Source organism: Pseudorca crassidens, chromosome 13 (assembly GCF_039906515.1).
Source record: "Pseudorca crassidens isolate mPseCra1 chromosome 13, mPseCra1.hap1, whole genome shotgun sequence".
In the NCBI taxonomy this organism is placed as follows: Eukaryota; Metazoa; Chordata; class Mammalia; order Artiodactyla; family Delphinidae; genus Pseudorca; species Pseudorca crassidens.
In genome coordinates, this window is record NC_090308.1 from 32,387,277 (window position 1) to 32,414,495 (window position 27,219).

The 27,219-nt window shown below is 37.9% G+C and overlaps 1 protein-coding gene across 7 annotated transcripts in view; it reads left to right on the top strand.

The window, feature by feature from the left end:
* ARHGAP18 (Rho GTPase activating protein 18) overlaps positions 1-27,219 on the top strand; it is a 199,742-nt gene that overhangs the window by 106,090 nt on the left and 66,433 nt on the right. For 6 of the 7 annotated variants that reach the window (XM_067702130.1, XM_067702134.1, XM_067702133.1 and 3 more), the window contains exons 10-15: positions 2,338-2,420; positions 6,738-6,944; positions 8,002-8,142; positions 18,987-19,111; positions 22,705-22,769; positions 24,342-27,077. In XM_067702130.1, the coding sequence (XP_067558231.1) occupies positions 2,338-2,420; positions 6,738-6,944; positions 8,002-8,142; positions 18,987-19,111; positions 22,705-22,769; positions 24,342-24,433 (713 nt within the window). In that variant the 3' untranslated portion in view covers positions 24,434-27,077. The remainder of the gene's footprint in view (positions 1-2,337; positions 2,421-6,737; positions 6,945-8,001; positions 8,143-18,986; positions 19,112-22,704; positions 22,770-24,341; positions 27,078-27,219) is intronic. The other variant, XM_067702136.1, reaches the window with a different exon arrangement.

Here is a 27,219-nt window from a genome sequence, read left to right on the forward strand (position 1 = left end):
CATATTAATTGCTTTAGTGATACTTTGCGTCGCAAAGATAAATTTGGATAGACGTATTTACTCACTGATGTCAGCGAGTACTCAAATGCCACGTGATGCTTTCCTTTTCTTTTATAAATATACATCTCTGAGTAAATAGATGACAGAATGTTCTCTTTGGGTACGGATTAATTGCATGCCCTTTAAGCAATACAATATACATATTTTCATGTTAAAACCTGGAAACTTCACACTTCTTTTTTAATAGAATGAATCCCGTAAGCTCTGTGATACATTTTTCTTTCCAAGTGTTAAAAGCAACACTTACTGGAGAAGCTGTGGATTAACAGTTATCATAAAAGCACAAGGAGATACGGCAGAGTCTGTGATTATTTCCTGAAAAATTAACTTCTGAAATTGTCATGCAGAAACATGGAACAAATCATTTGGCTGCCTCATTGGTCAGGGGGCAACAAATTTCTCATGTCTTTACATTCTGTGGCCTTAGGCAAGCTCCAAATTAATGTCTCGAGTAGTTCTCAATTCCTTTCCAGTGAACAGAGAGAGCTGATGAGGTTCTTGTACTGTCATAATTATACCTTTTAGTCAGAGAGACCATCAAAAAAGGAAAAGTGCTGTCACCACATTCTAGTGACCAAACCATACTTTAAGTTCCAAATTGGAACACTTTTGAGAGTAAAAGGGAGGCACTATTAATGATTAGGCTGAACTAAAGTGTCAACCAGAACTGTTCCAGGCTATTCTTTTATTTTTTATTGAGGTATAATTGACATACAATATTATATTAGTTTCATATGTACAATGTAATGATTCGATATTTGTATATATTGCAAAATGATCATCATAATATGTCTACTTAACATCTGTCACCATACATAATTACAGAAACATTTTTGCTTGTGATGAGAACTTTTAAGATCTACTCTTAGTAACTTTCAAATATGCAATATAGTGTTATTAACTATAGTTGCCATGCTGTACATTATTTCCCCAGGACTTATTTATTTTATAACTGGAAGTTTGTACCTTTTTTTTTTTTTTTTTGCGGTATGCGGGCCTCTCACTGCTGTGGCCTCTCCCATTGCGGAGCACAGGCTCCGGACACGCAGGCTCAGCGGCCATGGCTCATGGACCCAGCCGCTCCGTGGCATGTGGGATCTTCCCAGACCGGGGCACGAACCCGTGTCCCCTGCATCGGCAGGCGGACTCTCAACCACTGCGCCACAAGGGAAACCCGGAAGTTTGTACCTTTTGACTCCCTTCACCCATTTCCCCCGATCCCCACTACCTATGGTGATTCAGGTTGTTCCACCAATCTGTTCTCTGTATCTATGAGCTGTTTTGTTTTTGTCTTTGTTTTTGTTTTAGATTCCACATATAAGTGAGATCATAGGGTATTTGTCTTTCTCCATCTTATTTCACTTAGCATAATCCACTCAAGTTTCATCCATGTTGTTGCAGATGGCAAGATTTCATTTTTTTTAAATGGCTGAATGTTACTCCATTATGTTCCAGGCTATTCTTAAAGCATGTCGTATTGAGATGTTTCTCATGGGTTATCTCATATCATAGCATTTATTCAGAATTTTTAGGGAAATATGACTGAAATCATCTGTTTAAAATATTTTTTTTTAATGGTTAAGTTGTGCTATTTTGCATGTATATTCCTTGGATGTGGATCAAAGGACCAAATTTATACCTGAAAAACAAATGCCAGAATGATTGCAGATATCCATGAGTATTACCTAATGGGGTAAGGGCTACTGAAAATAAGAAGTATCAATGAAAATAATGTACCTCTTCAACTCTTCCATTGCTGGTTGGTCTTCTAGTTCATTCCACAAACATTTATTGAACACCTGTTGTGTTCTAGGCTCTGTTTTACATATTCCTGCTGGAATTGATGGACTCTTACCATGTACACCACGTAATTTGTTAACTCACCATTATACCAAACAAACTTCACTGTTGTGGGTCCACCCTGACACCATATCATAGAAGATCTGATCTCCTATGTCTTTACACTGGGGAATAATTATCACGTGGAAGTTAAAATTATTTCCAAAGCACTGTTTTGTGTCTGCAAACATAAGGCTGCCCGTCATACACTCATAGTTGGAAGTGAGCATTCTGAGAGAGAGAAAGCTCTATAGCAACAGCTGCTTCTCCTGATCTCCCCCAGACACGCTCCCAACAAGGCTTGCTGCTCAGGCATTGTGTCTCACATTTCACAATGATGTTTATGCCAAAAAACTTTTTTCTTACAAAATGGAAAAAGAAAGTAAAGAGAAATGTTTGGTAAAGACATGCGTTCAGATGTATTTAATCTGTCTGCAGATCTTCCAACCAAGAAGCAACAGCTACAGGCTTTGAACCTTCTTGTCATCCTCCTGCCCGATGCAAACAGAGACACACTCAAGGTCAGCTGGATTCATTTATGTTAAATATCCCTCAGAACTAAACAGAGTAATTTTTCATTATTTGTGGCAAAACAAAACGATGTTATCGTGGAGATGTTAGTAGTTGTCTATAAGGAAAAGACCTATTTTTAAGGGCAGATGGTGAAAGTCTTTAACTCTTTATTAATTTATTAACCAGGTTGGTCATGTTAATAGTATCATTAGGCGTTTTTTTGATTTTTTTTCAATTATAACATTTCTTCTACCAAAACAGGTGATTGAGGTTCATTTGTTAATAAAAACATGGGTGCCTTTTGTTTTTTTCTTCTTTCTATTTTCCTGCATTTTCCAAATTTTATCTGGTGAGCATATACTAGTAAGGTGAAAATTGAATGTTTTAAAAGAAAATTCTAAGGCTCATCAAATATAGCCCACCTAAAAAGGTTACATTTGTTTGTAGTTCCAAGCAGTAGAGTTTGAAATGTTATAATGATGATTTTGAAATGTTTGGTTAGCCAAGAGATAGGCCAACTCAAATAAATTCTAGTTATTTCTCTCATGGATTACCTTGAGTTTCTGATTTATATCATCATTTCAAAGTGATTTGGTCTGATATTCATATGATTAAATACCATTTACTGTGTATTGTCAGAGGCTTTCATAATAATCAGTGGATTGTTCCACATTGATTAATTTTCCTTAATGCAACCATTTATATAGTAGTTAGAAAAGGTTTAATTATACACTTTTATAAAAGAGAAAGAAATTTTCAAAATATGATTTAGAAAGAACATCTCCCGTATGTTTTGTTGTTGCCTTAAAAAATTTTTTTTTATACAGGTAAGGGTGAAACCCTTGCCCATTTACCCCCGATGGTTCTTTCTATGTAAAACGAAAAAAAATCATGTCAAAAAATTTCCTGTCAAGAAAACAAAACCACCCGTTGGTAAATCTTGGAAATGTCTTTCTGTACCTCATTAAGACTCCCTGAACTGAAGCTAGGTGAGCGAATTCCATGCCCGTGGAATGAATGTTAATACTCAACTTTTCTGGCTGAAGCAGTTGGTGAGGATTGCTGGAATAAAAACACTGCATTGCTGCAGGAGAACTTCCAAAGAGTTAGTTAGTCCCTTTACTAAGTCAGAAAATAATCTTTCGCTTCACTGATTAACTGAATGAATAACTGAGAAGGCAGGTTAGGTTTGGTTTGGTTTGGTTTTGGAGACAGAGGCCAACTCCAGAAAGGGTTGCATTCAAACACTGTGTGACCAGGGCTGCTGGGTATGGGTGTGTAGACTGTGGCTGAAATAAGGACCTCTGGCCCAGGATGAAGCGGGGACCGATTTTCAGTCTGTTCTCTGCTTGCCAGCCGTGCCCTTGACACAGGGCATCAACTACCTAGAAAGAGGAATTTAATCCATCTTTTTCTTTTTCACATAAAGGTGCCTGTCTGTGTGATGGCCCTGTGAATGATCAATATAAGGTAGAAATTGAAAGACATGATTTACTTAAAATATGCCTGCATTCAGATGAGTTCAAGTAATTGTGGGAGGAAACGCTTATTTCGATATGGTTACTGTTGGGCGAGGTTCTAGAACTCGTTCTTGGATTTTGCCTTTAAAGTCCCAGGCACATTCTTTTAAGACAAAATCTGTTTAAAAGTGTACTTTTTAAAATTTTAAAGTAGTTTTAATTTTAGCATATAAGGTTACTGGGAGCACAATTGTATAAATAAGGTGGAAAATACTTTCTTGGGGTAAAAAATTGGAAAATGCCAAACAAGTAATTTTACTAATTTACTTAAGCTTTAGTAGCTTAATTAGCCAGCTCTGATGAAGGTTTCAAACAAGATTTCTAATAACAGAAGCACCAAAACAAGTATGCCATATATAAGAGAATAAACCATCTAAATTTAGTTCTCTAAAAGAGAAAGGAAACTTCATCACAAGGTAATTTCAGGAAGCTTAATGTGAACTTCCTCAGTTTTCCCAGTCCTATTGCCACTTTTTCCGTTGCCATTTGGAGGGATGGGATCATGTACATGACTTGTGTAGACTATTTCTACAGCATATCTAAGGGTTTGGAGGGACCATGTTAAATCCCATGTCCTGGTTTAAGTCTAGAGCAACAGCTGTCTTTAGGCAAGTTGCTTGACCAAGATTTTTTTTTAACCTTGGGTTATCGTGCATTTTGACCAATGATCACACCTACCCTTTGACTTGGAGGAATAACAAAGACTAATGTTAAGAGATCAGTGGGGAATTCATGTTAATATAATTATTGGCATGTGTTTATCCTTTTTGTAGTTTTAAGAAGTTCATTGTATACATTTTCTTGCTTAATCCTGGCAGGCTAGGAGATTAGAATTCCCATTAAAATTCTCATTAAATTAAAACTACTTTAAAATTTTAAAAAGTACACATTTTATGAATGAGAAGACTTTAAAGAACAGGGATGCCAAAAAGGTTTATCCCAAGATCACACATAGCTAATAAGTAACTGTGCTAAGACTCAAACTGAGTTTTCAGAGAGTGGGTCCGGTGATACTTACATAACACCAGACTGGTGATAGATACATTTTTTTTTTTTTTGTCCACACCTCGTGGCACGTGGGATCTTAGTTCCCTGACCAGGGATCAAACCCGTGCCCCCTGCATTGGAAGCACAGAGTCTTAACCAGTGGACCACCAGGGAAGTCCTGGTGATAGATACTTTTAAGAAAGGACAGTGCTTATAGATCAGATGAAGAGACAGTATATCCAAAGATGAAGTTCTTTCAGCAAAGGCTAGGTTAACATTTTATTAGTTTCATATCTACATATACACACACATATTCTAATATCCTGATAGTAATATTTTGAATAACTTTATTGTATTATGTACCCCACATTTAAGTGGTTTATTACCTAATCTCTGCAATTTATGCTTGTAAAGAAAGAGATACACTGGTCCCTGAATAATTATTCTGGTCTCTGGAATAAAATTAAATATTTTTTCCAAACCTTACCAATTAATCTTTTGTCCTCATTTGAGAAGGTGTTGTTTCTATATAACCTTATGCTTGGATTACAGTTTAACTTTGTGAGCACTGGACCAGAAATTAGATACATAAATCTCATTGTTAAATAGGCTATGCCTTTAGTTTGTTTCAAACTTTGAGGGTCTATATAGTATTAAACTGGACTCAAGATCAAGTTGTTAGAGCTTATAGGAATATTTTTTCCCCTGAAATCCTGTGAGAGATGAACAAAGTTTTTTTGTTTTTGTTTTGTTTTTCCATTTTGGCATAGTTTGTTTGAACTTTTTCAGGTAGGAGTTTTAGGCTAAGTATGATAACATGCTTCTTTTAATAGTTAAGAGTTCAGAAACAAAGCCAGATAGACAGGCAATTAAATTCCTTCTCCACCATGTGCTTGCTCTGTGACCTCTGGTAAGTTACATCCATTCTCTTAGACGCTATTTTCTCATCTGTATGATGGGGATCAATTACGGCATCTATTTCCAATCAGGATTAAGTGAGGTGATCTCTATGAAGTTCTTAAAACAATGCCTCGCCTGTAGAGATCATTGAATATCTGTGCAGTTATTGTTGTTAATGTTTCGGACCAAAATTGATTCAAGAAAGAAAGCAAAAGAAGAACTTAAAGCTTTATGCCCTAGCAGAAGGAGGGTGATCTAAGCTGCCGTGGCTTTTGTGGAAGGGCGCTCAGAGGACACATAAGTGTTGTCCATGGAGGTGGGAAGTGGGGGGGCATCAAACTGAGCATAAACTAGCCTGTTCTGGTGAAAAGCTTCTTTTCGTTCATTCATTTTTTTGAAAAAAATTATCTTCTCTTTGTCTCTATTTCCCCTTCCCCCCATCCCAGTCTCCATTCTTTTTGGATTTCAAGTCAGCCAGCTATTGAGTCCCTTAAAACAAACGCAACTGAGATTGAACGAGCCTTTTTAATGGATTTTTTTTTTAATATTTAGAGATAAAAGTACAGCACTTCCTGCAGCAAGTGAATACTTGTTTGATATTTTGAACTATTTTTCAGTGCTCCATGGCTTTGATAGGCAGGCGGTCTGACGCTTCTCCATCCCTCTCCCCACTGCCCAGCTCAGATGTGTGTCCTCTTGCCTCATTCCCCAGGGCCATAGTCCACAGCGGAAACACAGCACCAGCTCCGGGCGTGTTAAGCAATGGAGCAGCTTTGAGGACAAGGCCCACTGGATGTGGCTGGCTGACTGTGGTTATGCACAACTTATTATTTTTTTTAATAAACAAAAATCCCTGCAGTGCCTTAATCTCTTATCTTCATGTCTAACACAGGTCTCAAAGCGTTATTTCTGTTTCAGGCCCTGCTTGAATTTCTCCAAAGAGTCGTGGACAATAAAGAGAAAAACAAGATGACGGTCATGAATGTAGCAATGGTCATGGCCCCGAATCTCTTCATGTATCATACATTGGGTTTGAAGTCCAGTGAACAGCGAGAATTTGTAATGGCAGCTGGGATAGCTAATATCATGCACTTATTGATTAAGTATCAAAAACTTCTGTGGACAGTAAGTATATATTTTCAAGTTCTGTTAATGAGTGATGATATCTAGATTCTGAAGTCTTTTTATTGTTATAGTCTCTATAAAAAGGTAACCAATATAGGTGATTTCAAATGCTGTTAAAAAAATTGATGTCTACTTTTAAAAGTCTCAGTTTTTAAAATGCCTACATTAAGTGTTTCAGTTTGGTAACTTCTAAAATATTTTATTTTTGCTAATGGAATTTCTGAGGATTATTTTTTCCTGGATTATTGCTAGGTACCGGTCAGCTCTTGTTTATTGGTGAGTTTTTCTTTCTCTTTTGACAGGAGAGGCTAGCTGGTTATTAGAAGGGTATAGGTTAGTTGGAGGCTCGCTTGTAGATAGGTGGCTGCTAAAGGGACTAACTGCTGAGTTCGTGGTGCCTAATGCCCATCACCTCAGGCAGTCTCCAGTCCTGGCGTAGAAGATGGTCACTATGTCCTTGAACTTCACCAAACCTCTTTTTTAAAATTAATCAATTAATTAATAGTTTGGCTGCGTTGGGTCTTCGTTGCTGTGTGCGGGCTTTCTCTAGTTGTGGCGAGCAGGGGCTACTCTTCATTGTGGTGCGCAGGCTTCTCTTGTTGCAGAGCACGGGCTCTAGGTGCACGGGCTTTAGTAGCTGCAGCACGCAGTCTCCCTAGTTGTGGCTCGTGGGCTCTAGGGTGCAGGCTCAGTAGCTGTGGTGCACGGGCTTAGCTGCTCTGTGGCATGTGATATCTTCCCGGACCAGGGCTCGAACCTGTGTTCCCTGCATTGGCAGGCGGATTTTTAACCACTGCACCAGGGAAGTCCCTAAGCTTCTTTTTGAACCTTACACAGTGGGTGGTAATTATCATCACCTGGATGCTCTGTACACATGCTCTGTACACATGGTAGGTAAGATGATGAATTTTTTTCCCATTTAATGAATGGCATAGTCTTATCAAATAGACAGAGTCTTTACTTCTCTCCAAATATAAGAAATAAAGATAATTATTTCTATAGTTTAAAATGGTACTACTTCTTTTTCCTCCCCAAACTTAATTTCATTTCTCCATAGATTCCCAAGTTTATTGTCAACCAAGTGAGGAAACAAAACACTGAAAATCATAGAAAAGATAAAAAAGCCATGAAGAAATTGCTGAAGAAAATGGCTTATGACCGGGAAAAATATGAAAAGCAAGATAAGAGTGCAAATGATGTAAGAAAAACTTGAAGATATACGTAGTTATACAGATTGCAGTACTGTTTTTAATATCTTAGATACAACAAAGAGTTTTGAATGTTTTTGTAGGATGAATTTCTATACACTTAGTAGGCTCTGGTACTATATATAAGTTAAAGGCATCAATAATGGTAGCTACGCTCCTATTAGTACTAATGATGAATACGGATAGTTGCACAGGTCTTGGTGACTCAGCATGTGAGCTGTTGTTAAGGAACAAAGGAAGATAACAAGACAGGATTGTCTCAGCACACCCCCACCCACACATAAACACACAGAGGACTCTGTGGAGATTCCAGTTGCCCACTAAATGTGTAATGTTTAGTAATTAAAACAGTCCCTTGTGTGAACCATTGACCTTTTTTCCTTCAATTTTCTCATCTGTAAAATGAGGAAAAAAACTAACCCAGATAAACAAATAGGTCAATATTGGTGTAGTGCCTGAGATCTTTCCTAGACTTCAGTAAGTCCTTAAAGTGTCTTAACTGGAACTTAAGAACTTGGAGAGAGTTATGTTGGAATGCAGAAAATTAAACTGTTTCAAAAAAGGGATATTTAACTCTTAGTATTCATAAACTTCTGTAAGAGTATAGTAAGAACTGGGTTTACAATAATGAAATATACATGAAAACACATTCAGAAGAAGTGAGTTACCAAAGCTCTAACTTAAGATCATGAAATGCAAGGGTTTCTATTGTTCTATTTATGGTGAAGACACCCCTCCACCACCATCACCACCATAGAAGTTCCTCAGTTACATGCTGACATCTTGTGGAATAATGTGGAAATGCAATTATCAGCCTTTGATTTTTCTGCTTTGGCCTACTTAGGGATCCAGTAATCACACAAAATTTTTTTTTCTCCTTTATTTATTTATAGCTCTCACTCTTACAAAATAGCATTCTCCTGGCATTAAACTGTTTTTGGTCAATTTCAAAGTATCTTTAAAAGCATAAAATTTAATAAGTGGGAATTGTACATAGTGTTTATATTTTTTGAGAAATGCTATACAGGTTAGAAAGGATTTTTGAGATATCATTCTTGTTTAACTGAGAATGTTCTATTACCTCTAAAGATTATGAATACGTGAACCTCTTTTGTAGCCCTGATTATTCACATTAACTTAGGTGACTTTATATCCTTGTCTTTTTAATTAAGACCGTTATAATGTGATACTCTGAGGAATAGTGTGTATCTAAGAAAACAAAATTTGTGCTGTACCTTTTTAATAATAAGTCCTTAGACAAAAATTAAAATGTTACTTTTTTTGAAGATGGAACGTTTAAATTATTTTGTCATTTATAGAAAAACAGCATTAACTTGGATTTCTTTAGTTGGTACTTTGGGTTAAATAGAGGAGAGCTGGTCTGAGAATTCTGTCTGGACTAGTTAGAAGCTGTATTGTCAGTTTAAGACTTGGGATTTAAGCCTGGATTTAACTCTCAGTTTCATCATGTATTAGGTGTCACTTAATCTTCGAGTTTTGGTGATCCCTTCTGAGAAATTCAGTGATTATTCTGACAAAATACTACTAAGAGCCTCCTTGGTGCTGAAGCCCCACTTCCTGTTAGGTCTTCCGAGGAGATGGGCCTGCTGCTCCCCTACAGGGAGCCAGAGAGGGATGTAGGAGGGTTGGGCTCAGAAGTGCTAGAGGTGTGTGATGGAGCCTGACCTGAGGACCCTGGGCTATCAGACAGGAAGTGGGCATCAGAGGGGCTTCACCAGAGAGTAGAGCAGAGGCATGAGAAACACATGTCAGGCGTTAAGTCTCCCTAGCAGAGGAGCTTCCTGGTAGAGTGGTCACCATCGGTGATGGTGGCCCACAGTGGAGGTCATGTACCTTGTCATTTCGGTTGAAAAAGTTTCATCAGTTGCCAGAGGTTTTTTCCAAGCTGCTATCATTTTCTTAGGGAGAAAAAATGTACCCAGGAAACAATTACAGGACAACAAAGAAAGTAGAAGATAATGTCAAATACTATGCTTATGTGGTGAGTCACCAACTAATCAGTTTTCTACATAGGCTTCCATCAGTTGCCAGAATGTTAACTCGAAAAGATTTAACATGAAAGTCTGGACTTCCATCTTGACTTGACAGTTTGGAGGTGGGAGCATCCTCATGTCCCCTTGCCGTAGGGGACCTGTTTCCTGCAGGCTAACAATTGCCTGGATCCAAGGAGCAGCTCTTCCCTTTGGGTGGAACGTGAGCTATCTATGTTTCGATAAACTATCCCCTTCCACACTGTCCCCACATTTTTCCTGTTGGTTTGTGTTTCTTGACTCTCCCCACAAATCATTTGAATGAAACTGGCATGTTTTTTATTTGTTAAACAACTCTTTGATGTGTGGAATTGACACTTAGATAGGGAAGATAATAATTTCAACCTAGGGCCTGTTGAGTGTGAGGTGTGTGTTGGATATCTAAGTGGGGAGGACTGAGGGTGTTTGGAGGGAAAATTCAGTCATCCTGGCCAGTGAGGTACATGGAGGGGCAGGGGCAGAAGGAAGGCGGGAATGGGGCTCAGCAGGGAGCCAGGCTTCTCTTCTGTATGTGGCAGGGAACTGCTGAAAGCTGTGACCCCAGCAGTTACATGATTATATTTGCATTTTAGAACAGCTGTTACGATGGCAGGTGAGGGATACATTGGAGGAGTGTGAGAGAGGAGGTTTGGTAGGAGATGCCAGCTAATTTCATTGTTGATGGGAATATATAAACTGGTAGAATCCCTCTGGAGAGCAGTTGGCATGTGGCAAAATCTTGAAAACCATGCTCCTCATTGGACTTAGAAATTCCTTCAGAGGGGATAATCAGACGAGCATGCAAATAGTTATGCTTAAGTTCATTGCCATTTTCTCTATACTGGCCAAAATTAGAAATAATCCAGAGGGAAAGAGGTGGTTAGTTAAATATATTATGGCATATCTATATAATGAAATACCATGAAAATGGACAAGTGTATATATTGGCATTGGAAGATATTTGTAATATGTTGAAAGAAGAAGTTACAAATCAGTGAACAGTTCATCGCTGTATTTGTAAGGGGTAATAATTATCGTTATTTTGAATGCTCACCAGAGGTCAGGTATGCTGCTAAACATTTTACCAACATTTTATTTAATATTCATAGTAGTTTAGTTGGAGTTTATTATTAAAATAGTCTCATTTTTTTTTTTTTTTCAGATCAGGAAAGTGAGTCTCAGCAATGTTAAGTAACTTACTTAAGGTTATCTAGATAGGAAGTGGTGGAGCTGTAATTTGAAACCAAGTCTATATGACTTTAAATCCAGGTCTCTCTACTGTTATCCTCTCTTTCCCCATAGAGCACAGAAAAACTCCATCCCCAAATCCTGGGCTTATGTATAGTAATAAAATTGAACATGTATTACTGCCATTATTAGGTATGTTTAATATATAGCTTTAAAAACAGTTCTGGGTTGAGCTAAGGCCCAGCAATGGGAATGGAAAGAAGTGTTGAATGTGAGCCAGTAAGACCCATATCAGTGAGATGGTGAAACTGATTAGATGTAAGGAATGTGCAAGAAGAAGGAATCTAGAATGACTTGCTGATTTTACTTGGGGTGATTTTATCATCAAGATAAAACATCCAACAAAAGGAACAGACTTCGATGAGATAGTCAGTTTTTGGCATTTGGGGTTGACATGCCTTTGTGAAAGTTGGCTATGTGGGCCTGAAGCTCAGAGGGTGGCCAGAGCTGGAGGTGTGCCTTTGGGACCAACATAGAGATTGTAGTTGAAGGCACAGACTGGTTCCTGTTACACAAGTGGATATATGGGGTAAGAAATCAAAAAGGCAAAAACACCAATATTTAAGTAGTGGGCCATGGAAACGGAACTGGTAGAAGAGGGCAGGAAATAATAGGAAGTAAGAGAAAGTTGAAGACTGTAGTGTCTTAGCCCCCTGGGGGAAGAATAAAGTAATGGAGCTTGATCAGTAGTACCAAATGCTACGGAGAGGTTGAGTAAGGTTAGCCTTGGATAAGAGGTCCTCTAGATTTTGCATTTGAAAGGTTAGTTGTGACTTTCTCCAAAGCATTGTCTGTGACTATTGATGGAAGAAACCATGCTTTCTAGGGATTGAAATGTGAAAGACAAGAGATTATAGATCATGAGAATTCATCAAGGCAATATTTTTTTAAAGCCCTCTGTATGCTATTAATGTTAACTATATATAATTGGGCATTCATGTTATTAAGACATGCTTGACTAGGTAAATTAATAGGTTGAATCAGGTTGTAAGGAACACAATCTACTTAACAAGACCAATGTTTATAATGACTGCAGCATATTAATTATTTGGTGCAAGTGTGAATTTCTTAAGTACTAATGAGACATCTATTAATTACAGCAAGAGGAAACACTTAGTGAAAAATAACATAATTGTAGACTATTTGAAAATAACCATTTTCTGACAGCCTTCAACTTGTAGTTGGGAATGATATCTCACACACACACACACACACACACACACACACACACACACACACGTATATACACATACGACATCAAACACCAGGAGTCATTTGGCTTGATATAGCCCTAGCTTTGCCATTAACGAGACATTAATGGCAAATCATTTTCTCTCTCGGGGTCTCAGTTTCTTCTATAAAATGAGAGTAAGACCAGATTAATGGTGTTTAACCAGAAGTATACAATAGGGGCTTCTGTGGTATTATTTTAAAAAACAAAAAGCAAAAAACCATGCCTGTGCTGCTTCCCAGACCTACTGAATCAGAATCTCCCAGAGCAGTACCTGTACGTGTGTATTGTATAAAAACTGTCAGGGTAATTTTCCCCCCATTTGCTGTATATGTGTTTGTGTGCACATATATTTAATTTTATTATGGAAGTTTTCTAACATACACAAAGATAGAATAGTATATGAACCTCCATAAACCCATCACCAGCAATCACCCATATTTTTTTAATCCTGTTTCATCTTGTCTTCCACACCTTTTTTCCTTTTAGTATTTTTAAGGAAATCACAGACCTTTCATCATTTCACCCGTAATTACCTCAGACTGCATCCCTGTCTAAAAAGGCTCTAGGGCAGCTTTGATGAGCATCTGGTTATGAATTGCTGAATCATGCAGGTTTCAAGTCCATTGTGGACTTAGATCTGGGTGAGTTTTCTTCTGTCGTTTAAGCTTACCTCTGAAAGTAAAAGGAAGCTGTACATTTATGAGAGAGCGTGAGCACAAAGTGGGGCTCTGTGAGATTCCGTGAAATAAGCCAGGCTGCTCACCACATCTGCCCTCATTGTAGAGGGAACAAAAGTTCTCTCTTCCTAAGGTGAGCTTCAGTGTTAACTCAGGATGATCTGCTGGTCACACCCTTAATTAACAGTCGAGAGCTTGAGCTTTAGAGAGCTTACAAGACTCTCTAAGAATTCCAAAATGATCTGGTAACGTTTTTAGGGTTTTGGACATGGAAAAGAAATCTGTTTCTCTCATCTTCTGCCATTCTCCAGAAGAATCCTGGAGTTGGCAGCAGTGCGGTGGAGACTCTGGGTCGTTTGTGGCCGAAGTTGTGTGTCTAGTCACAGCTCTGTTTAGAATTCCATCTCTGGTTTCACTTAACAGCTCTGACCCAGAGCATTGTCGCAGGTACAGTTTCAAGCATCTGCTTTAGGTCTGGAAACAGTGTCTGGATCTAGTTGGGGACTCATGTGGAAAATCAAATTACAATATCAAGCACAAAATCTTGTTTCTTTTTCAGACATTCTCTGATTTTTTTATAGTACTTAAATACCATATTAAAAGAGAAAAATATCACAACTTATTTCATTATCAATTAAGTGATTATTAATTTTGGAAGTTACTTCAGGCCCTTCTTTAATGTTCTCTGAATCTGTAAGTTGGATAAAAGTTTAAGCATTTGGATAACAAAAGGCCAGTTATAGTCAGAGCAGACAGTTCAAGACAACAGAAAACGACTTCTGTATCTCCACCTCCAAGTGAGGAATATGCCATTTTAGTTTAAGATACCCTGCTAAAATGTCCTTGTTAAATTTTCTAAAATGTGTGTTATATCTGGCCTTTATTTGAGAAAGTTATATGTCCAATTTGCCCTTTTGAACGTAAAAGGTTTTTTTTGTAGTATTAAAAAATGTCAGCTTTACATTTAAATTAGCTTTTAATTTAAAAGAAGAAATTAACATTTCTCCTGAGGGTCTGACATTAAATTTATGGCCTCTAGAGTGTAAAAATATGAGCAACACAGTATTTATCTACACCTTTTGAGAAAATACTAAAATCATTGTTTATTTTACCGGATAGTAAGAACTAAAATCCTATTTTTAAAAATATACTTTCGTTCAATGTGTAAAACATGTGAGGGCCGTATGAGATCATTTTCTCTATTTTAACAGTCTTTGCATGCATAAGAAATTAACTAACATTTTGTAAGTTGTAAAATCCTTTGTGACTAATTTTTAATGGCATGTTAGTCAGATACTGCTCTTCTCCAGTCCTGCTGTACATCATAAAACTTCAGCTCCCAAGCACACCAAAGAAATTTAAAAGTAAGGGACAGAGTCACAGCTGTTAAGGCAAAAAAAAAAAAAAAAAGTGAAATAGGAAGGTTACAAAGATTATACTACTCACAGACTTAGTTATTTTTACGGCTCAAGCTAAGAACAGACGGTTTGGCTTAATGATCAGGCATGTTGCGTCTATTCAAAGCCTGGCAGCTCAGTGTAATTAGCATACTAATAGCTTTAGTATTCGATACACCATGATCCTGGAGCTTAATAGTAGTCGTCATACACTATTTAAATGAGAGCTTTGACATCATTTATTGTTTATCATCTTTAGTAAATATCATTTGGCCACCCTTGTCAAGAAATCCAGGGAAAACTTTCCAGAAACAACTTCTAAACACTTCATCTTTAACCATTGCACGTTACCAGTTAAACTAATTTCTCCTCCCACAGCAAAAGGCAGGGTAGATTCAAGTTGAGTCAGGCTGTTAATCTTTTTATTGTTGTGAGAATTTAGATGGGATGTATTACCACAGAAATAAACACTCTGAGAATTGTTACTGTTTCTCACACACAAACACACACACATACACGTGCACCGAGGGGAAGGGTGTGGGAAATGTTTAATTTCATAGCCATAAGAAACCTGTACACACGCCACTCCCCATATGCTGGCAAAAGCCAAAATACAGCAATTACCTGACTTTTCACATATGCATGAGAACTCTCAAGTGCCCTCAGAAGCTGGTACCTGGGCCTCTTCCTTCTAAACTAACAATCAGAGAGACTCTGGATTCCTGTGTCAGATGTGGTGCTATTGGGTACAACCCCTGACACCACCCTGATTTCAATGTTAGGTTTTATAAGAAATTATGGCCATACTCTCCAAAGTATGATCCCTGACCTCATTTAGAAAGTATAGGCCATGGTCATATTGTTAGGGGTCTTTAGTTGTTCATGAGATGCCTTGGGGGAGAAGTGGCTGCATCCCCAAGCAGGTGCAGCTAATGTTGGTTACTCTCTGCAGGACCAAATGACTGAATTATCCCTTGTAGCATCTTTAAGTCCTTTCTTCTGTTCTCTTTCCCTCCCTGTCTTTTCCCAGTAGCAAGGGGAGTAGTAGTACCATGTGGTAGATAGAAGCAACTTAACTTGTTTCTTTCAGACAATATTCCTAAGACTATTTTCTGCTATTAAGGAAAATACTCATTGGTATAGTTTATTTTATTCTGGAGAAATTTTACTTTTATTAGCATACCATTTTTAGAGAGAAATTATATGTGTGTGTGTGTGTGTGTGTGTATATATATATATATATATATATATATATATATATATATATATATATATATATTTTTTTTTTTTTTTGGCCGTGCTGTGCAGCATGCGGGATCTAGTTCCCCAACCTGGGATTGAACCCATGCCCCTGGCATTGGGAGTGCAGAGTCTTAACCACTGGACCGCCAGGGAAGTCCCCAGTGAGAAATATTTTTGAGTGACTCATGTAATCAGTAAACATTGATAGATGCCTACAGATGTCACTCAGATATGTGTCATGTAACTAGAATACAGGTGTCATATATTAGAATCTCCATCATAAAAGAGATTCAGTGGAAAGAGGAAATTCCTCTTGATTCTATGGAGTCAGAAACCCTCCACGGAGTGTTTCATGCAGTTTGAGGTGTGTGAGCTGGGCCTTGAAAAATGGATAGGTAGCAGGGGATATTTCAGAAGGGGAGGAGAACATACGTCAAGATAGGAAAGCATGGTGTTTGTAGTGAATTTTGACTGTCCTTTTTTTATCCAAAGAATGGAATATGCCACAAGGAATAGTGGGGGAGGCAGGGAGCAGAGGAAGGTTGTTATATTCCTGAACTCTTTACAGCAACATATTATTTTTCTGGATCATTTTGCTTGTATAACTCATTTATTGTAGACCTTCTATATATAAAAACTTAATCATATCAACTTACTTCACTTTAAATGTCAGCATACGTTTGCCTGCCGTTTTTGATATTCTAGGGTTGTATAAGATGTAATTATGGAAACAGTTTTTGCTGCTATTACTTTCACCAAAGAAAGCCTCTGTGTAAGGATATTTGGCACTATGACTTGAGCAGAATTTCCTAACGTTTAAATCAGCATAAAGTAGATGTCGATCTGCAAACCCCAACCTGCTGTTTAGGACCCTCCTATAGTATAGTTATAACAATAGACTAACAGAATCCAAAATACTGGTACTTGTTTCCCTGAGTAGGCAAGGTGGATTGGATTTTATCAATACAGACTCAGTGCTTCAACTGTTGCTATTACAATTTTTGCTCCACCGTTCAAGTTGTCAGGCCCAGCTTATTGTTTTTCACCTCCTATGAGGAAACAGTTGAGGCCAGGACAGCAGGCAGAATGGCCACAGCAGGATATAAGCTAGAGATGAACCCCAAGGGAGAAGTGCATGTAGCGTAATCCCTGAGTTATAAGATACTTCACTGATTGAATAACTGCTTTGGAAAAGGGTAACAACACTACCACGTGAAATGCCCCATCCATTGTAAGAAGCAGCTCATTTTCCAAAATGCTACAGATGAAAATAAAATCTGTCTTAGAATCAAGGGAAAAGGCAAATTAGACCTGTAAACTAGAGGTGAGGTGGAGGTCAGAGACTAGGTAAGGTATCAGGCCAAACTACAAGCCCCAGAAATGGGAAGTCAGCAAACCAAGCCAGGGGTCCAGGCTGGATGGGAGAGAGAGAGCAGGAATTGAGGGGTCTGGGCACAGGTTGGGATCAGGACGTCCTTTAGGGCTTGAGCTCAGTATCCCCAGGGAGAGGAGTCATACAAGGCTGCTAGGAATGCAGTCCCTCATCTAGTCTAGCAGAATGGTGAGCGGGCAGTACCACATGCTTTGTCTTTGACTGGCTTGGAGAGAATGCACCCTTTGGGGCTTCACCGAGTGGTCAGGTGAGGGCACAGCCTGTCTCTACAGGTTGAGCGTGTGTTTGTAGCCTTCAGGGAACGAAGCCATTGTCGTTCCGGGCACGCAGGCTCAGCGGCCATGGCTCGCCGGCCCAGCCACTCTGCGGCATGTGGGATCTTCCCGGACCGGGGCACGAACCCGTGTTCCCTGCATCGGCAGGCGGACTCTCAACCACTGCGCCACCAGGGAAGCCCCTTTTGTCCCTTGATGGTCCTATGCAGTATTGCTTTTCTTTGTTATTCTTGCACTACATCTCAGATGTTACTGAGAAGCAGTCATATCTTTTGGGGGCACCTGCGTTTTTATGCAGCCTGATCTAAAAATCATCTTATTTTTGTTAAACGTTGCAAAGAATCACGTTAATTCCATCTGTGATATATTTATACTTTGTTTAAAAAAAATACAAGACCATATACATTTAAAAATGATATTATGAGCACAAAAATAATATTGTGCAGGAAAGACTTGTGTCTTATTTATTTACTAGGTAAGTAGACTTAGCACAATGCCTGGTACTCAGTAGATGTTTAGTAAATTTTGGTTGAATTAAACAGGGTGTTTGTAGTGTTTAAAGCATTATGTTTAAACATAATTTGTGCGTGCTGTTTGGTCTAAGATCTGCTCAAGAACATATGGTTATAAATAATGAATTAGTGTTTATTTTAGCAGAGCCGTTCGGACTTAATTAAGCCTAATATTTTGAATGCCATCGTTGATATTTTGATATTACAATCCTCAAAATCTTTCTCTGATAACCTTCCAAATACATAAAATGTTCTTAACGTCTGTGGGCAAAGGAGTTAGAATGGGTCATCTCAAGTTCAAAGTATGCGGTCACAGTGTATGCTCGTCAGCCACGTGAGGAGCAGACACAATACAAATGTATTAGAAAAGTATGTTTCATTTATTTTAATACTCTCAGGGACAAAAATTTTTGTGAAATTTTGTGAATGCGCAGAAATGTTTTTTAAAATGCTTACATTGCAATAGCATGCAAAGTAACTTCTTTCTGATTCAATTTCATAAATTGCTACATGAAGAAGCACCCTCTAGTAGATAACACTCAGAAATCAGCACTTAATATGGCAGTAATGGTTATTGCTGTCATTCTTTACATCTTTAAGAATAATTAAGCATTACTGCACAGGCATTATGAAGTTCTCCTATCACCATTAAGAGGATATTTGAGGTTTGATGTAATTTAGCAAATTACATTATATAGTAGTTAAGGTTTTTATGTAGTGAAGTAAAATGCATAGTAGTTAAGCACACTTACCGTATAATGCATTGTACAGAGTTACATGTTCCAGCTGCTGCCAGCTTTGTTCCAGTGTCATTATTGCTTTGCAGGCTGACGTTCCTCAGGGAGTGATTCGAGTGCAAGCTCCCCATCTTTCGAAAGTTTCCATGGCAATACAGCTAACTGAAGAACTCAGAGCCAGTGATGTACTTGCCAGGTTTCTCAGCCAAGAAAGGTAGAGGCCTGTTTCGTTTTAATTATTCCATGGTATAATTCACTTGCTCTCTCTTTCCGTCCCCTCTCTTTTTTTTTTTTTTAAACTATGGCTGGTGTGAGGGCTTATTAATGTTGTCTTCCCGGCAGAAAACAAAAGCAGACTTAACAATTAGACTGTTGGAATGAGTTGAGTTCATTGGGTGTAGTTTGTGTTCAAGTGGAGCCTGTTTCGAACAGGAGGTCTGCGCACTCCTTCACTGTGCCCGCTGTGGGCTTGGTCCATGACGCCACTCAATATTCTCTCCAGAATATGGTGATTGGAGGTTAATTACTGTGTGTAGGCTGTTAGGAAAATCACTAATTAGGATACAGTGGGATTAAAAAAAACAAAAGGTACAACTTCTTCTAGGAAATATAATGAATACAAAGAAATGCTTAAATTTTAAAACAGAAGGTATAAAGACTTGAGAGGGGACAGCCGGTCCCTGGAGCTCTGAAGTCAGTAGGACAAAGCATTCTATCCTCAGTAGGAACGACCAAGCCTTCCCCTCTGTGTGCAGCTGGTGGGGCAGGAGTAGTCCTCTGAAGGTCATTGGCATCCCTCCCATGTACACTTGCAGAGACATCTTGCGATATCTTTTCTTGAATTTTAGGGGTTCGAACAGGGTATAGGCATTTCAGTGTTCAAATTCTTATTTTTAGCTAAAATTATATTTTAATGCTTCCCCCGCTCATTTCCACTCATTGAAATAAACGAATCTAATTTTTTTTTTTCTTTTAAAGACAGGGACATCAGGGACGTTGGCCTCTTAGCTTCTGTCTACTCTGTCTCCCATAGAATTTCATCTCCTCAGTCTAACATTCAACTTTTTCTGCCAGAACTTCTCCAATTTTAATACAGAACCACATGTATTTAATACGTGTCTGCTCTGTCTACGGCTCTCTGCTAGATGTTGGAAGGGTTATAAAAAATACTTTAAACTGTCTTCCCTCAGGGTTTGTAAATTGGGAGAAGAGATGAGCCCGTGCAGTTAACAGATGGTGATGAAATAAAAGAGTGTCTTAGTGCTAATTCTGGGCTTTCAGTAAGCCAGCATAAACTTCCCTTTCAACCATGCTCTGAAGGAAGTATTATCTTACTTCTGTTATACTGATAAGAAAACCAAGACTTTGCAAGGTCATGCGTTACATAGGTGGTGGAGTAGAGCTGAGTTCTAAATCTGTGGTTTCTGTCCCCCAAGGATGTCCTTTAACCCCTCTCCATACTGGCTCGAGCGCCTAGAGGCTATCATGAATCTGGAGGCCATTGGTGCAGAGTCTGGGACTAGATGGACTTTGGGGGGATTGAAGTCCTGGGCCAGTTGGAATTTGGGGGGATTAAGTTCTGGGAGCAGTTGGAATGTCTTGGGTGTCTTTGCTCCCTAAAAGTTCTCTCCACTTCAAGGGAGTCAGTCCACAAAGGGTGTACTTGAAGATCTGGCCAGACTTCAGATATAAGCAGCTCTTCCAGGCTAGACATGGTTTAATTTACACAGCATTTACTTGCAGGACCCAAGTGCTCAATTTAATCTGTACTTGTGTTCCTCTACTTGTAGATGACACAAGGTGTGACTCTGAAGTTGTATGATATATTCCACTCTGACTTCAATATTTAGGGTAGAGTAGGATAATAGTAGGCATACTCTTATAAGAAAGCACCAGTTTTGTGACAGTTGCCATTTGCATATTTGGATTTTCTGCTTGTGGTGCTTTGCTACCCCCTTAAGTGGAATCCCTTCTTCTACCTCCCCCCTTCTTGCCGTCCTGCTTCACCCAGAGGGAAGTCTGGTAAGCATCTTGGTCCATTTGCCCTTTCCCCCCCAGTCCTCAGCCCTTTCCCTTATGCTTGGGGTTGCCGGAAGCAGATGATCTGGATCCAAATACCAGCTTTTCCTGAATCATCTTAGGCTAGTTTTTATAATCTCTCTAAGTCTCAGATTCCTCATTGTAAAAGTGGGCCTACATTATAGCCTTGTGATAATTAACTGGGAAAATGACCGTGAAGCACATAGCATTATCTGTCTGGGCCATCTAATAAGTGAAATTCTCAGTAAGTGTTTATGTGTATCTTCTTTCACCACTTTCCCCTCCTCCCATTTGCATTCCACTTGTATAGTGACAGTGGGAAACCCTACTTCCCTCCATCCTTTTCTTCCCCTTCTTCCTCTACTGAAGCCCAGAACACATGAGTGACATAAAATAAGTGCCCAGTGACTTCACCAGTCTTTGATAACGACTGTTGTCTTTTCTGTATGGATTTGTTGATTAGTATTAAGTGAAAGCTCATGTGTACCAGGAAATCCAGTTCAGGTTTCTTTAAAGTGGCATAAGAACATAGATACTCAAGAAGCAAAATCTGAGAACAATATCTGACTAGAATTTTTTTTTAGTCTGCCAAAACATTCCACTTGGTTTTCATGAAATAATGACTCTTTTTATACTCATAGTTTATTGGGTTATGTACTATATTTAAAATGAAAATATAATTATTACATTATTTAATTTCAAAAATAAGCATACGCCAGTTTGAAAACGAAGTGAATTGTCTCTTGGTCAGGATACAGCTTAGCAGGGCAGATCTTAAGCATGAGGACTCCCAGAGCCCTGAGCAGTCAGTGTGTCATGGACAGCAGAGTAGATGGAGCTGGATAACCAGATGAGCCATTAAATGGTTGGTTAGGAAAGCCTCTATGTACTCTTTTTTTCTAATGGTTTGGATAAAAGTCAGACCTGGTTTTCTCTTCTCAATTCCAGGGAGTGTGTCCTCAGGGTCTTCTGTCAGTGGTTCACAAATCTTTCTGAGCATCAGAGTCCCACTAGAGAGCATTTAAAAACCACATTCTCGGGTTCATGTAGACAAATTAAATCAGAGTTTCTAGAGCCCTGGATCTGATTTTTAGCAGGTTTCCCAGATATAGAGATTTTTGTAAACCACTGAATTTTACCCATTTTTATTGTTTGAACCTAATGCTCTGGAGAGTTGATTCTTTGAAGAGTATAAACCTGTACGTGCGTCCTACTTGTAAAGTCTTCATAATGAGTATTTGCTTCTGTTTTGAGTGTATGTACCTCCCGTATTTGGACGGTCAGCACAGGGAGGTTTATGAACCATGTCCTAGTCTTTATATTCATCTTGCAGACTATTAGAGTGGTCAGCACAGCAAACCCGTGATAAATACCTATTGAATAAATACAATGTGAAAATTAAGGTGGAAACGTTACTTCTTAGAGTTTTATGAGGACCTTTTTGGTCCCTGTGCAAAATAGATGACAATATTAATAATTTTATTGGCAGCTAAAATGTTACTTTTCTTTTTAACTTTACAAATTTAGGTACTGATTTATTATTTCACCTTCAGGTGTACAGTTCCATTTGTTTATTTTAATTTACAGGCGTGACATTTTTATTACCTATTCAGCGCATTTAACAGATGGGAAAATACAAACGTGTAGATAATTACAGTATGTCTAAGTTATGAATTTTCCATACAAGCTAGAATTCCCCAAGGACATTAAAGTGATTTACTTGCAAGCTGTCTGATGATGCAACTAATCAGTTTGTTTTATCCCTAGTAGTGGGGTTGCCCAGACTCTCAAGAATGGGGACGTTTTTTTGTATGAAATTGGAGGAAATATTGGTAAGCGCTTTTTTGTTGTTGCTATTTATTTATTATTTTATTATTTTTGGCTGCATTGGGTCTTCGTTGCTGTGCGCGGGCTTTCTCTAGTTGCGGCGAGCAGGGGCTACTCTTCCTTGCGGTGCGCCGGCTTCTCATTGCAGTGGCTTCTCTTGTTGTGGAGCATGCGCTCTAGGTGCCTGGGCTTCGGTAGTTGCAGCATGTGGGCTCAGTAGTTGCCGCACGCAGGCCCTAAAGCTCACGGGCTTCAGTAGCTGTGGTGCACGGGCTTAGTTGCTCCGCGGCGTGTGGGATCTTCCCGGACCAGGGACTGAACCTGTGTCCCCTGCACTGGCAGGTGGATTCTTAACCACTGCACCACCAGGGAAGTCCCGGTAAGCACATTTTTTAAATCTTGCATTCCATATGCTGATTTGACATTGCCAGTGGTTATCATTTATGTCTTTGGGAGAGAAAAAGAAATTAGAAGTAAAATACAGCAAGCTGTAGATAGTTGATGAATATTGTGGATTTCCTTTTAGTGGTCTCACCTTTCTGTTCTGGCTCCTTAGAGCTTCTTTGTACAAATGCCCATCTATGTGGAACCTGAGCCAAAGGCAGGTTCTCTAAAACAGGAATAACTCCTAAAATGGTTAATGCAGTTTTTCAAAACTTTTTCCTTTTTTATACACTGATGGCACATCTTAATAAAGGAAGTAATTGAGCTCATTTAAGACCAAGATGACACTTTTATTATGGTACAGTACTAGATATATTTAGCGAAAGCAGAAGTTATTTTTGCCATTGTTGATTGCCTACTAAATAATATACATATGCATACATAAACATATTGTTAGCTTATGAAATAGAAATAAGATAAATGGATTCGTTTTGACCATGTCTCATAGTTTATTTTCCCACGTGTAATTATCAATGGGTTGTCCTCATCTTCTTATTAAAATTCAACATAAACGTTTTCTCTTATTTTGACCTTTAAAAAGGTAAGAGGGAAATTGTCAACAAATAAATGAAATGGTGTTTAATTCAAAAGAATAATTGAAAATATTTTAAGATACGTTTTTAGAATTTTTTTCTAGGACTTAAAAATTTTAGTAAATATTGAAAGTTGAATGCAAGAGTGTGAAGACTCCTAAAAATTTAAATAAACCACAACTCCGCTAGAACTCTGTATTGTTACCTGTATTAATCAAGATTATTAGGAAAAAAAAGATTAAGTATTAGTATATTTGATTTTGCATTTTGCTATTAGATATTGGGAATTAAGCATGGTTTCTTACTTAGGTCAATTCAAAACTGTTGCCACTCTTAATAAAGGTGAATAAGCTTTTAAGGAACCATTTAAAAGCCCATCACAGAATTTTCAACTTCCTAAATTAATTTGAAACCTGCACATTTAGGGAACTACTCAATCGACTTTTCCAGTATTTGGCCAAGCCTTATAATATTATGGGAGACAGGAAAAAATGAGAACTATTTCGAAGCGTAAGACTTGAGTTAAACCACTAGGCTTAAAGTTAAAATTGCATCCCTATCTCCCCACTGTATTAAACTGATGCAACATCTCTTTACTAGGGGAACGCTGCCTCGATGACGACACTTACATGAAGGATTTATATCAGCTCAACCCCAATGCTGAATGGGTTATAAAGTCAAAGCCATCATAGAAGTCTTAACGCTGCAAATAACCGCAAGGACTCCCTTAGTCATATTTGCTGGGTCAAGAGTGTAAATAAAAGAAACAGTGGGACACTTTTATTATTCAAATGTACCTGACTCTTGAATAGTGACACACTCAAGCTTTAAAAAGTTATAGATTTGTGCTGCTGCCAGATTATGTTAATTATTTTTATTCATATTATTATTAGAAAACATCTCTGGAGTGAGAAGAAAGGGGCTTATTTAGCTTGGAGGCTATTTTCATACACTCTGTGGAATGTGTCCAGAAGTGACATCATTTTCTTTAAATGTGAAAATATGCTCTCTTCCCTCTCTTTTTTTCTCCTAAAATAATACATACAGTAATATATGCTTTTTCACCTTTCTCTCCTCCTGCCATCTGCCTTCCCCCAAATTGGTTTACTTTTCAACCAAAAAGGTAACAAATACCAGGTATGGCAAGTTGTAAGGGCAGTACCTGTTAAACCAGACTGAATTCAACAGTATTCCTGTCTCTACTGAACGTTAATATTTACCTCTTTGAATCATTTGTTCAAACAATAGCATCCCACTTCTTCCTGCTGTATCACATGAAGTGATTTGCATTTTTTTTCAGTTTATCTGACATATGTGCACAGAACTGTATCCACTGTCAAGAAAATAGAACTGTCAGAAACTGCCAATTATTACTGCACCATTTAAGACTTACATACTCAGAATAAATAAAAAAATCCACGTGGAATAACTGGATTATGGATAACAAGAGAGTGAAAGCCAGATCACTTCACGTATGCTGTAGTCTTCTCAATGAAACTTAAAAAGTCATAGCTGGCTTTACCTGTTGTCATATTAACAGTACAAATATGCATGATTGTATGATCCAGTAATTGTTGAGAATGTATTCTGCTGAAAGGGGAATTTTTTTTTTAACTCATAAATAAGTCAACAGTAAGAGTTATTCTTCTGGGTATGACACAGTCATATGAACAAGCTTTTGTTTGTGTCCTTATTTTAAATAATCAGAGCAAATTTATTACAATGCGGTGGAAAGGACTATTCCCAGGGATTTTAATGCACAAACCATATTGTGAAAAGAGATGAGCCTCTGTATGTAAATAAGAGGAATGAAGTGACAGAGAAATGTTCAATATTTTTTGAGTTTAGAGTGTAGTAAATAAAAGGTGATGTAAATAAATATTGCACAACTGTGTTTATGATACTTTTATTAGGACTTTAGGAAAAATTGCACATTCTCAGAAGCTCTTGATGTCACTCTAATTAGGAGGGAAAAACGCTGCTAATGAGAACAGTCGCAAATTTTAATTATAAGAGCAGCCTGTGGATATGATCACTTAAATATCTTTGTGGTGATTTGTGCCATTGCTTTTTTATTTAAAAAATTTTTATAATTAAATGCTTTTTTCTAAATTATCTTCTCTTGGAATTATTACTTTTAACCCAATCCGTTCATGAGTATAATAATGGACCATTTTTGTTTTTGTTAAAAGTCATTTCTACTTTTACTGTTCCTATTTATTGTTCCTGTGTAATTTTTAAAGTGGGAAGACACGTGGGAGATTTAAACTTGTTTCCTTTCTTTTTTTTTCCTTATGCAAATTTCTGTTCTTTAGGATTTTTCAAAACACACTGTATTCTATTTCTGATTTTGACAGTATATATTAATTTCTCAGTTAGTAAAATGTTTTATTAATATTTTCATTTAATGAAGACAATTAACAATATAAAAGCAAAATCAAGTGCTTAAAGCATTTTAGGGGTGCCCAACTTAAATAAAAGACAGGGGTGAATATGATTTAGATAAATGGCTGCGTAAAGCATGTGTCAACTAATTGTCACCACATTTACTACTCACGGCAGGGAGTGGGGAGACACAAGAGGCTTTTGATAATGAAAAAGTAGCAGATCTTGGTAAATAAACATGAAAATGCCACTTTATTTGAGTCCTTCTTAGAACTCATGACCTGCGTTCATTGACATTGAACAGTAAGTACTGCATTTAAATAACCAAGAAAAATGTCTGTCTACACTTATAAAAGAGGAGAAACTTTATAGTGTATAGTCTTAAATATAAATGCCCTTGCATTTTCCCAAATGCCTTTTCTGTAATTTTTCTTCTAGTGAATTTTAAATCTCTGGGTAGATTAGTTTTTATTCGTTTGTATGTGAGGGAAAATAAAAACAACAAATATATTTGCTTTGCCTCTCAAATATCCTAATTCTTAAGTTACTGGTGAAAAACAGAGAGCTGGTATTTATAGAAAACTGGTTGCCCTGTTAATGTTTTGGAAGTGCTTCCTCTTTTCTGGAGGGGGTTATTATGAGTCTTTACAATTGCACAATATTTGCTTACTCCTGCTATAGAATTCAGTGTAAACTCCTTGCTAGCACTCTTTGGGAAAAGCAGTTTATTTTACTGACTTTATGGGATTTTTCATTACTATCTTTTCCTACCTTTTCAGATTACACTGGTTTGTACTTTCTTCCTCACTGTCCTGATTTCTCACCTATTGATCAGTAGGTGGCACTATTGTTCAGGAATTCCTTCGCAGCTAAACTTGGAAGTTTTGAAAGAGAACCTGAGTTCAGAGTATGCGGTTAAGACTCAGTGCCAGGCATCTGCAAGACAATTAGGTAAGAACAGCATGGATCTCTCTCAGATCACTGATTGTGAAAATTGTAAATAATAATTCCAAGGTTTCTATGTTCAGTCTGTTAGTCTGCTTTTATCCTTAACTTGTTGAGTGGAGAGGGAGGGTGGGAGGAGGGTTATCTG